The sequence below is a fragment of the Bubalus kerabau genome, chromosome 3 (assembly GCF_029407905.1).
Source record: "Bubalus kerabau isolate K-KA32 ecotype Philippines breed swamp buffalo chromosome 3, PCC_UOA_SB_1v2, whole genome shotgun sequence".
NCBI classification, from domain to species: domain Eukaryota; kingdom Metazoa; phylum Chordata; class Mammalia; order Artiodactyla; family Bovidae; genus Bubalus; species Bubalus kerabau.
Genome location: NC_073626.1, coordinates 25,452,315 through 25,465,021, shown reverse-complemented (window position 1 = coordinate 25,465,021; position 12,707 = coordinate 25,452,315). Strand labels below are relative to the sequence as shown.

Sequence of the window (12,707 nt, the reverse complement as noted above, 5' to 3'; positions counted from 1 at the left end):
GGGCTTCAGTCCATGGGGTCACAAAAGAGTCAGACACAACTTAGTGACTAAGCAACAACAAAAACATGATATTAGTCTGCAGAGTTATTCAACCTCTCATCATTTAGCATATCCAAACAATATAAAAACTTCATGAAATATTTTTTGTTACTAAAAGAAAAATAATGTCCCATAGTAAACTTCAGGCTACCCCCAAACCAACTCAGAGAGTCAATTTTTGCAATCTGTTACCTGAGCACATGGCATGAACTGAAAATTCTCATAACCACAAGCCCAAGAGCCTGTCTCCAGAGCAGGAGGTGAGACCCCCAGCCATCCAGGCTGTACCACAGAGGCCTCTGTCACAAGGGGTCTGAAGCTCCAGGAAGAGCCACAGTGAGGGTCCAGGACAGTGACACGCCCTAAGGGGACACAGCCTCAGGACTGCAGGGAAGCAATGGAGACTCAGCCCCAGGGAGACCATCAGCACCAGAGCCTGAGCTGAACCCCACCCCTGGGAGGCTCACAGGCTCCTCCAGAGAAGGATTGCTAAGGGCAACAGGGAGCCCATCAGACCCTTCCACCTTGAGGCAGACGGTCAGGGACACGTCTCCTGAACTAATCATGAAGTATGGAAAAAGAGTGCCAGAGAAGGAAGCCTGAGAGAAGGAGAAAATGTGGGAGCCATCAGTCATGTTGTAGAAGGAGACGTCCCCTTCCTGGTGGTCCAGGAACACCCCCACTCTAAGCCTGGGGTGGGGAGCCTGCATGAGGGATAGCAGAGTCTGAGGTAATGTACAGGCACAATATCCCCTTTCAAATCTCCCCACAGCCCAGAACCCCTTATCTGGGGACACTACGTACCAGCCTTTCCTGTTCACACCTTCCCCACAGACCCCCAGGGCCCACTCACTTTGGTCTCCATCCCAGATCTCCACCTCCCAGTAACAGCGCCCTGAGCTGATGCCCTCAAAGCCCAGTACACTGAAGGTATCTGCAGAGTTCACACAGGAGGCCTTCAAGGTCACACTTGTCTTTTCATGAGAGATGACAAGGTCTGAATGGGCAGATCCTGGATCCAGAGTGACAGGCCCTGCAGAGAAAGTTGTCTATCATTCAAGATCCTCCCCTCCCCAAGAACACACAACCACCCCTCAACCCGGAATCCCAGCTGCATGGGAGGAAGGCTAAGCACCCTGACAATAGGAACTTGTGATTCAAGTCGATGGGCCTCCAAGCAGGAAACGGACCCACGAGACTGATTTCAGGGTGCAATATGTCACAGAGCCCTTGAGGACCAGCCTGCTCTCCAAGGGCTGAAGGATGTCTATTTAGCATTCAATATCAGCCAAAGTCATCAGCCCCAACTGTGTGTGACTACCACCACCACATCCCACCCCACGCTATTGATGGTGCCAGCATCTATATCACCACTGAGGACTGAAGGTGAGGCCACAGGGACAGCAGTAGGAAAATCCAGAAAAAAAACACAAAGTCACTCACAGGCCTGGAATTCCTCCTTCCGCCAATCTACAAGTAAAACACACGTTTCATATCAGGGGTTTGTAGAGACTGTACATATCAAGGTCAGTGCTTAGTATCATGAAGCATACTTTTGAGAGAGTTATAGGGGGAAATGTTTTGGAAATATTCAACTGATGCATGTATTTCTTTTCACAAACACACAGAGAATCATCATGTTGAAACCTTACCATGAAGGCAAAGCCATAAATCTTAATACTGAGGGGTTAAGAGGCTTGATATCAATCTGAACATAAAGGTCATTGCCAAAACTTCACTATAAAATAACATTTTCTCAAGTCCTTAGCTGCACATCCTTAAAACTAGGTTTTCTGGAGAAAGAATTGGGGAGACCAAAATTTCCAAGGTTCTTAAGCAATTATGAAGAGCTAATTGAACTGAGCATGCAGGTTACCTCCAAGTCAGTGGTAGAATATAACTTAGCTGAACCACACCCAGAGAATGACTATAAGTCATTAGTAAATAGAATTTGGGATACAGCATCAGAGAAATCTGGCTCAGTTAGGAGACAATGGAGAGATTTCAAGGAAAGGAGAGGGATGTTTGAAGTGATAAAGACAGACATGCAATGAGAGGAAAGACACTCATGAATTCTCTCCTGCTTTTTGCAGGGTTAGTGGAACAAAAACATTTCTACCTGTGAAGGAAAACCCAAAATATTGGATCTAGTCATCTGCTTCCCCCTATAGTTGCCCAGAGAGGTTGTAAGCTTCCAGGAGAACCACAACAAGGGGACCCCAAAGATGTCCATGTTCTAAACCTCAGACTGTGTGAATACACTGTGGTAAAGGGAACTTTACAGATGTGATTAAAAACCTTAGGATGTGACCAAGGGTCAGGGGGAGATAACCCAAATACCTAGCCAGGACCTGCTGATCCTCAGCCAGCCCCAAACCAAGTATGTTAAGGACCAGATCAGACTGGTCTCCCCAGGGCAATGGTCTGATATGACTAAAGAAGAGTATAAGGACCCCTTTCCCAACTGACCCAAGGCCAAATAATTTCTTCCAACCTCCATACTCACTTTTGGGAAAAAGAAAGGAAGCTCAACAACCAAAGCAAAGCAAAGCCTATATGTCATAAGATGCTGAAATGTCTGCAGTGAGAGAGCTGTTGCCTCCAACAGGGTGGAGAATCAGGAACAAGATTAGAACATTCATGGAAATTAGTAAATGCTCTTTTTTTGCAATTTTGGGGTGTAAATTTATTACACCATTCCTACTTAATACAGGTTTATGCAGAAATTGGCATTCCTTTTATTTGCCTGATGGAAATAAGATCACATAAAGTGACCTAACTCATGTGACCCTTTAAGAAAAAAGGGACTTTATTTGTTCTTCACCAAGACACTAGTTGATCCCTAGCTATAAATTTCTATACCACAAGTGATAAACAACAAGAAAAAGAGGGAAGAGAAAAAAAAAAGAGTTGGCATTTACTTGTGAGACTCCACATGTATCAAGTGTGATGCTATTCTTCACTTAATTGCTACAGCAAATCATTAATACAATTTTTTCCAATTTTATGAATAAAAAGAGATCTGACATTTGACCACCTCCCACTTGACACTTGTCAATATGAAAATGTTGATTCTAGCTTAATGGGGTTTATCTTTACAAAACAGGTTACACAAGGAACTGCATTAAAACACATGCTCTTTAATCTAGTAGGTAAGTAAGAGATAATAAAAGAGGACTATCTGATCCTCATGTTTAACATAAATCCCAGGGTGAATCAGTAAGAATCCCTAAGGTGGGATCCTAAGTCCTCATGCATCTGGCTCCCAGACATTTTCACCCTTAGTTTACCCTTCTCTGTCTCTCACGATCTATATTCCTGTCTGTAAACAGAAATATTCCAATCAGGGAAAGGGCATACTGCACAGGCTTACAGAGTACAGATCTTTAACTCACCCCAAAGCTAAAGGGCTCTCAGAACAACCTTACATTACATTAGGATGCCCCATACCACACTCCTGCCCTAACCACTACAGGAAGATTGAGATGTTCTCATTATCAGAGGTAAACTGAATTACACGGTTACTTTAAAATGGCTTTACCTGCTCTTAGTCTTCCTGCGCCTCACTCTTTTCTATATGTGATAATGTAAGAAAAGAATATATTTGCAATAGTATTTGTGAAGTTTAACTGAGAGAAAATACATATGACCAGGAGAAAATAGGAAAAACAAAACTAGAGACAAAAAGGGAAGGAATTTTGAAACAAGACAGATCAGGAATCAAGGGCCACCTTGGGAAGAACTGAGTCCTAAGTAGGCAAGCATGACTTCTGACATCTTCCAGAGATGAGCGATCCCTGAGCCACACGGTCGTCCCCTGCTGCCGTCCCTCCTCGCCACTGACCCCTCCGCTGTCACTGTCACAAGAAGTCCCAGTTGCACCAGGTGTTTGGGGAGGGTGCTGCTAACCCTGACCGTGCCCTGCAGTAGAGCACGGGCAGGATGGAGGTGCATCTGTGTTCCGAGGAGTCCCTGCAGTCTCTTTGTAGCCTTTTGAGGCTACAAAGGTGACAAGAAGACCAAGGACACTACCCCACCCTGCTGTGGGGTCCTCTCAGGGAGAAGGGGGCAGAGTCTAGGTTGGGAGGGGAGGCCAAAGGAACTCACATCCACTTACCTGCATACAGCTGAGCCTTCCTCCAGGCTGAAAGGGAACACACTCTGGTGAGACCTCAACCAGAAGAAACCTGCCCAATGTGAATCCACTGGCCGTTGCCTCCCCTCTGCTTTGCAGGTGAGACTAACTACAGTGGGGGAGAGGCTGGAGAGGAGGTGACCTCCAGCCACGTGCAGACAGCAGGTGTGGTGGGGAATCCCCTGGAGCACAGGTCAGGTGGCCTGTGCGCACTCCATACTGACTTCCACCACTGTCCCCTGCTGCGTGTGATGTTTAGCAAGTCACTCAGCTGTTCTTGCCTCAAAACCCTCAAAAATTCTTATTCTATCTGCATTCACTTTTGCTACTAAGGGTCAAAAATTCTACTATGTGTGAAAACATTTTAGGGAGTAAAATATAAATTATTATATAATTTTAAGAAAGCATTATCATATTCAGTTTTTTTCCTGGAAAAAATACATTTGGGAAATAACTTGACATGGGAACTATTTTAAGAAGTGAGATGAGCTCTGGGTAAAAGTGGCTAATCTTTCTCAGATGAAATATTTCTAGAGATAAACACTATTTAGGGGTATTGGCAGCTCATTCCATGGCATTTCTGTGCATGGTCACCTCAGTTCTGCCCCATAACTTTTTGATCATCAACCAAAGAAACTAAAAGGAATGGACTCCTTGGATGGTGTTTCGGGATGGAGACAAGAGATCACACTCCTAAACTTAATCAAGCTGGTCATTTGTATAGCTCCTTTAATGAAATCTCACAGCACGTGACTTTTGCTTCTGGGTACTGACTGAAAACTAGATGCACAGAAGGACAGTAAACTATTAATACGGTGGGTCAGTCAGGGTTGGAATAAGACCCAGGGTACATGATAGACTCAGGGGTCATCATTACACCCAGGATCCCAAGAAATGGGTGGGAACCAGCAGTCAAGATCTGGGAGAGCCCATGCATAGGTTCTGCCTCCTAGAAGCTTCCACTTCTCTCCCAGGGAAGCAGGTCCACATATGCCTAGACAGAATGGAGGAGAGGGACGCCTTGGCACAGGTAGGACAGGAAACCCAAGGACACCGGAGAGTCACTCACCAGCCAGGTAAGCGGATTTCCTCCTCTCTGAAAGGCAACACACAGGAAACAGATGAGCTAAGAACCAGACTGTCTCCTATGAAGGGGATGCAGAGAGCTCAAGAGGAAAAGCAGAACTTACCAAGTTCTTTCTGAAGGTTAGCTGAAAGAGAGTGAAAAAAAAAAAAAAAGCATGAACTCCACTCCCTAAGAAAAAGATTCACAAATACCACCCCCTCTGTTTGTAACCTCTGAAGAAGACGTTCCAACTACAGACCCATCAGAGCCTCCACGGCTCCAGCTGTTCACCCTGTTCTCCCCAGCCACCTGCTGTGGACTGGGATTTCCCCAGAGCCTTGGCCTCAGGCCCTGTTGTCAATTCCTCCCTCTCAGCACCAGCTGCCACATTCACCAGCCTTGACCCCTGTACTGCCTTACCTGCGTCCTTCAGCACTTCCTCCTTTGTCTGATGGTCCTGTTCTCTAGTCTGGTACAGAGTCTCCTTTTCTCCCATCTCCCGCACCTTCATGGAATGTTCTCTCTTGGTGTAACATCCAGCCCCAAGGAGCAAGATCACCAGCACAGTCAGGCTCACCGAGAAAGCCACCTTCCAGGGAGAGGCCTGGGGGAAGAAGGGCTCTGTGGCCCAGCCAGACACCCCGTCAGGGCTCCTGCCCAGGACAGCACAGCCCGGAACACCCAGGAACACCCGGCCCCCTCCTCCAGCCCTGCTGGAAGCCAGGAGCACCTCTGACCTGGGATGAAAATGGCCATGGCCTTCTCCTGGCCCAGGACAGGGTTGAGGATGGAGCAGGTCACATTCCCCACAGAGCTGTCTCTCACCACCAGCGCCGCCTCCACGCTGAACAGCCCTTCAGCATCCTGGGTGTGGGCCTTGGAGAATGCCAGAAACTTCTCTCCGCTGAGGTCTTTCCACTGCACCTGGGGCTTCGGGAACCACCCCGAGGCCGTGCACACCACGCGGACCCCATCTTCCTCAGGCCCTGTGATGTGCACCTGAGGGGCAGAGCCCACACCTGCGGGAGGCAAGATGTAGAGCCCAGGGACCCAGCAGTGCCTACGTGTGCACAACTCCAGGGGGGGTCCTGCTCTTGGCATTCTGGTGGCTCTGGGGACAGTCTGCTCCCACAGGGAACAAGGAGGTGGCCCTGTCTCAGGGAACAGAAGGAAGAAGCACGGGGACCATGGACTCGGAGAGCTAAGTCCCTTCTCCCCAGCTATGCAGTTGGAAGGGTTGATGCCTTGTAAACAGGGGGAAGAATGTGGTCCCAGGTCCACCCTTATCCTTGACTCTCCTCACATCACACTCTCTCCCAGGGTATCTGCTTCCACACCCACTGCCTCTCTTTGTGAATCACCACCAAAATTAAGTCATCGAACAACCCTATGTCCTGAACCTCCCTTGCTTTTATCCACAGGTTTCCCTCTACCCAAATTCCTCACATATACTTCCAATTCATAATTCTAGAACTGAATATGTGATTTGGCTCCATCCGTGATGGATTCTGCATAAAAATATTACCAACTCTTCACTCCTCTTTATATCCAGCTCCCTGTCTGCCACAGTTTTTGGTGCCTCCACGCTCTGCCTCTGGGCCAGTCCTGTGACTCAACTAGCCAATAAGAGATTAGGTCACGTGACCAGCTCGTAAAGTCCTTGTGTCGTTGGGCTGCTCTCCACCAGGGGGAGGACATGTTTGCTCTAGTGCAGCCTTTCCTGCTGAAACTTTCCTAGATCAATCAATAGCCAGTTGAACAAACCCACATGAATAGACCCAGCAAAGGTTCTTATGTGACCTCCTCAGCTGACTGTAATGACAAATATGAATTAAAAATAACAGGCTTCATTCTCCCTGTTGAAAATAAGGGCAGAGATTCCCCTTCCCTTGTTTTTCTTAGAATATTTACTTGAGAAAATCTGCAACTGTTTGTATTTTCTCCCCAGTTTTAAATGTATATAAATCCTTTTTGAGAACTAGATAAGAATTTTGACCCAGGAATGTCTTTCAGTGGACCTAGGAGCCATCCGTAAATATAAAGTTCAAGGGAAACAGCACCCCACTTTCCCCTTCCCTGTCAGAGGGTAGGAGCCCATACAAGGTGTAAAAATATCTCCTGTCATAAAAACATAAGAATTTGTTTTTCCTCTGGCTTAAACCAATTAGCTAACATATATGGTCAGCTCAATTACCAGGAAAATTTAGAGTAAACTGTGTGACAGATGGTGCTATCAAGTCCTCCAACATGAGGAATAGTTATCGTTGATCTTAAAAACAAGTATATAATGGGTTGTATCTGCTTGGCTTTATAAAAGGAGGGAGATATCTTTCTGTCTTTACAATCTCTTAGTCGATTGCCTGTGATGTCTATCACATGCTTGTTGAATCCCCATTCAGTAACAAAACTGTGTTCTTTCTCCACTAACTGTGAAGATGATTTCTGGTTTGGGAGATTTTGTTTTTGTTTTGTACTCAACATGACCAAAGAGGTATGAATAAACCCAGATAAGATTAGTCAAATACAGCCCAAACTAGCTGTACTCCCTTCATGCCTGAATTAAATAAATGGTTATTGTTATACGCCACTGTGATCTTTGTGATAATGTGACACAGCATTATCTTGACAACAGATAACTAACATACATAAAGCAAAGAATCTTGCCCACCATCCAATTCTACAAGAACCAAGTCATTAACCTCTTAGTCACTCACTGACAGTACACTCGGAACGGAATTCAGGGTGAAAATAGAGCAAGGCACTCTGTGCTTTGGAAAAACAGGCCCCTTAGATACTTAGAGATGTCTCAGGAAAAAATATTTAGTGAACCTAGATTCTTGCATCTTCCTGCTGCTGCTGCTGCTGCTGCTAAGTCGCTTCAGTCGTGTCCAACTCTGTGCAACCCCATCTTCCTAGAAAAGTGCTAATATTGTTAAGAGAGATATCTGATCCTTGTGGCAAACAGTAACCATTTACCGAAGTGTACGCTTGACTTCTGGGCTTCCCCAGTGGCTCAGCAGTAAAGAATCTACTTGCAATGCAGGAGCAACAGGAGACACAGGTTAGATCCCTGGGTTGGGAAGATCCCCTGGAGGAGGAAATGGCAACCGACTCCAGTATTCTTACCTAAAGAATCCCATGGCCAGAGGAGTCTGGTGGGCTACAAGTTCATGGGGCCACAGAGTCGGACACGACTGAAGCCACTTAGCATACTAAGCCTGCTGGACTGCACTTGTTCCCTAGCCAAAATCCTGTATAAACTGGCTTCTACCCCTACCTCATTGGAGCAGTTTCTCTGAGCTACTGAGAAGCTATTTCCTGGATTATATACCCCTCAGTAAGACCCTGAATAAAACACAGCTCACAGTTCTTAAGTTGTGTATTTTTCTTCAATCAACACACATAATTTTCAATATTCTTACCACTAAACAACAAACAGCCAATGCAAAACCCTCAGAGTTTCTGCAGTCTCCTCTTCCCCCCAAACTCTGTCCCCAAATCCACTCACTCAGCTTGCTCTACTTTCTAAACATCACAGATGTCTGATCCCCTCGTCCCTCTATGTGATCCCATTGCCTCTTCTGGGGGTCATCCTGTGACCCTGTGACCCTCGTAACTACATCCATGCCTTCAGCCTGGCTCACCTTTCACTCACCCTCTTCACAGCTGACCAAAGAAATGTCCCAGGCACTGCTCTATTTAAAATTTCCTCAGTGGTACATCAACATCCATAGCAAGCATGCAAAGTCTTCTACAACCTAGCATCTACCTTGCCCCACAAATTCCTCTCCTCTTCCCCCCAGCTTCCACTGTCTGTGCCCCTCAGGGACCACACACTGCAGCACCAAGGACTCTGGTTAACTGCTAGCAACTGCAATCACCACACTCTATCTCCTCTCTTCTCTCTTCCTCTCCTTTCTTCTCCTCTCCCCTGACTTCTCATATTCCAGTCCATCAACCTCAAGGGCTCTTTGCAGCCTGATCTAGTGAACTCAGGTGCCCCTTTCAGTGTATATTACCTGCAAAATTCTCCTGACCACCAGACAGAGCATTAATCAGTCCTTTCTCTGTGCACCCCATGCCAAGAACATATCTTTATTCAATTGTTGTCATCTCTTACAACCCTCCATTTACTCATCTTATCAACCATGAGGGCTTCCTGCTCCAGCCACTCCTCCTCCAGCCACACTCCTCCTCCAGCCACACTCCTCTTCCAGCCACACTCCTGCCTCAGGGTTTCACGCCAGGTGTTTCCTCTGCTAGGAACTCTGGTCCCACAGATATCTACGTGGCTAAATCCCTACTTCCTTTGAGCTTCTGCTCAAATTGTCAAAAAATCCCAACCTGAGGCCCTACATAACACAAGCCCACCCCACCCCATCCTGGTCCCCTTCCACTGTTATATTTGCCCTTTTATCATAAGTATTAATACTTACCACCTCCTAATTTCCTCTATAACCTGTTTATCAAAGTATTCAAGTACTGCCTCTAGAATATAAACTCCACAGAACAGGGAACATCATTTGGTTCATTGATGCATCCCAGGTGCCCAGAACAGGATGTGACATAGAGTAGGGTTTCAATATGTTTGTACCAAATAATGGAATGAGTGGATGAGCCTCCTGTTCCATATCTATAAAATGAGGGATTGATTGCCATTATCCCTGAAGTTCTTCCCAACTCCAATACTCCAGGATTAAAAATATCAAGTCACCAACCTGCCACCTTCAGCTCCAAACTGGCCTCTTCATAGAAGCCTCCTTTTCTGAAGAAGCAGGTGTACAGCCCATTGTCTGAAACATTGACATTCTGGATACGCACAGCAGCTTCTCCCTGGTTGAGGAGGTCCCTCACCAGAGAGGTCCGCCCTGCGTAAGGAGCCATCTGCTCCTCTTTCTGCTCGAGTCGGTCTTGATAGATGAACACAGCTTCTGAAAACTTGGAGCGGAACCACCTCAGCTCCATGTCTTCGGCACTCATGGCTGGAGATACACGGCAGGGAAGCAGGACTTCCCCGCCCAGCACTGCCACAATGGGGTCTGGGGGGGCAATCACGGTGAACTCCTCTGTGGACACAGACACAGGAGTGAGAGAGGAGGAGACACAGAGGGAGTGTGGAACACACACTCAGTGTGATGGGAAGCCCCGGGCAGGCTGGGGACAGGGGTTGGGTGGGATGAACCCTGACCTGATAGGTTGAGCTGTGATGATTCTGAATTTGAATTAGACTGATGATAATTTTGTGACCCAGAAAAGATGTCAAAGAGAGTCCCACATCCATCTGTATTGCTGTCTTCACACCCTTCCATGGAAAATTCTAGCTCAATGGTTTCCACCTTCAGCATGCAGCAAAATCAGCAAGAGAGCTTATAAAACCACAGTGTTGGGCCAACACCCCCAGAGATTCAGTAAGGTCTGAGGTGCGCCCAAGGAAGTTCATTTCTAAACAATTCCCCAAGATGCTGATACTGATGTTCCAGGGGCCTCACTTTGAGAAACACAGCTCTATCCTGCCCATCTTGGGCAGGACTGAACCCTGACCAAAGAGAATACCTGTGGTCAAAGTCAAAACTCCTTGATTATTCAGTCACATCCTAGTATAGCCACACTATTCTATTCCAGAGCTAAATTTATCCATGTTCATAACTTTCTCCCCGGCTCAAATGTGCACTAAAAACTAGACACAAATACTGTTTCCATTAAAAGCCTACCTTCACTTTTTTCACCCACAAGTGCCCATATTTACCCCACTGACATCTTCTCAGAGCCCTTGGCCTTCTGAGGCCTAGAGGAGGAGCCACGACCTGGCCCTTGTGAAGGACGGCCCTGCTGGATCTACAGAGAATGACTCCTCAGCTCCTGAGCTGCTGAGAGTTGATCTGAGTCACCATGGCCTCTCACCTGGAGGACAACAGTACACTGGCCTCCCTGGGTCTCCTCCTCACTTCCAAGTCTGCAGCTCTTTCCATCTGTAAACCATGTCCCTACTCTACCCAAAGCTTTGCTGACTCTCTTCAGTCTGTTCAGTGGACCAAAGGCCTGATAGGGATGACACCCAGGGCTTCTGGACCCAAGCTCCTACTTCTCACCCTCTCCTTCACTTTGCTCTAGCCAAGACTTGCCTCCGCAGTCCCTTGAACAATCCAGGCCCACAGGCAGCTTTGCACTGGCTGTTCTGTCTTGCAGAAGCCATGCTTCCACTGGAACCCTCACAGGCTCACCCCCTCCTCCAGGTTTTATTCTTACCTCACTGTCTCACTGAACAAACACCTCACTGAACACTGCTGCCCACTTCCCACCTCCACATGCCTGACTGCCCTCTACCCCATGCTGCTTCACTGCTTCTCCTCTCATTGCTTATAAAAAACTATTCATTATACTGCTTTCATGCATTTATTGTTCATGGCTCCCTGCTGCATTGTAAGATTTTACAAAGACACGAATCTGCCTGGTTTGTTCATAAAAAGCACCTACCACATGTTCAATACTCTGTAAATATATGAGAAATGGAAAGAAATAATGAATGTGTTGAGTAAAATAAAGATACTACACAAAAAAATGATATGAAAGATACTGTCACATATGCCATAGTTGAATTTTTAAAACATCATAAACACCTCATTGGATAACTATCAAGGCATTTTGATATGCCTTGAGGCTTAAAGACTTATAAGGCTTATAGTCTTTATATTTAGGCTTAGTGAAGTCACTCAGTCATGTCCAACTCTTAGCGACCCCATGGACTGTAGCCTACCATACTCCACCGTCCATGGGATTTTCCCAGGCAAGAGTAATGGAGTGAGTTGCCATTTCCTCCTCCAGAGGATCTTCCCAACCCAGGGATCAAACCCAGGTCTCCCACATTATAAGCAGACACTTTACTGTCTGAGCTACCAGATTAAAGACTCTCAAAAACTGAATGACAATTACTGGTTTGGGGACCATCATAATTTTTCTAGAGAAGAGATTTTTCAAACAGCAACCCACTCCTAATGGAAAGAACCAGCCCAGCTCCCAGGAATCCACACAGGAAGAGGAGTGGGGTATACTCACGTGCGAAACCCCCGAAAGGCAGCTGTGTGAAGAGGAGCAGAGAGATGAGGTGGCAGAGCACAGAGCCATGGAAGAAGTCCTCCATCTCCTCAGAGCTGGAGAGACACAGGGCAGGAGGCAGACCCAGGGCTGGCCCAGAGCTCAGGGACCCCGGTGGGGAGGAAGGCTCAGGGCCAGAAACAGTCCTGCAGGAGCAGAGCCCCTTACTGGATCCCCATACTGATGAGGTGTTGGGCTCCCCACAACTCTGACACCCAGAAAGCACTGAGCCTGGGCTCCTCCCAGCCCTGTGGAAGCCTCTGTGGGGCTAAACAATCACAAGGTTTGCTTGGGAAAAATGCCCCCCTTCCCTTCCCACCCCAATGGCACCTGCAGCCCAGCCCACTCTGCCCAGAACACCAGGTGCTTCCTTTC

The 12,707-nt window shown here is 47.0% G+C and overlaps 1 protein-coding gene across 1 annotated transcript; it reads right to left on the bottom strand.

The window, feature by feature from the left end:
- Window positions 1-401: 401 nt before the first annotated feature.
- Window positions 402-12,378, bottom strand: LOC129647203 (butyrophilin subfamily 1 member A1-like). The gene is made up of 9 exons (XM_055574396.1): window positions 12,294-12,378; window positions 9,959-10,366; window positions 5,978-6,259; window positions 5,661-5,861; window positions 5,365-5,385; window positions 5,244-5,270; window positions 4,157-4,183; window positions 1,483-1,509; window positions 402-1,072 (listed from the first exon to the last, which is right to left on the bottom strand). Exons 1-9 carry the CDS (start codon window positions 12,376-12,378, stop codon window positions 402-404), a joined length of 1,749 nt encoding a protein of 582 aa, XP_055430371.1.
- Window positions 12,379-12,707: the final 329 nt, after the last annotated feature.

Coding starts and splice junctions, on each gene's coding strand:
- LOC129647203 (XM_055574396.1), bottom strand. CDS start 12,378: ATGGAGGACTTCTTCCATGGCTCTGTGCTCTGCCACCTCATCTCTCTG. Junction 6,260..9,958: donor TTTGGAGCTGAAGGTGGCAG/GTTGGTGACTTG, acceptor TGCCTCCCGCAG/GTGTGGGCTCTGCCCCTCAG. Junction 1,510..4,156: donor GAAGGCTCAGCTGTATGCAG/GTAAGTGGATGT, acceptor TTTTACTTGTAG/ATTGGCGGAAGGAGGAATTC.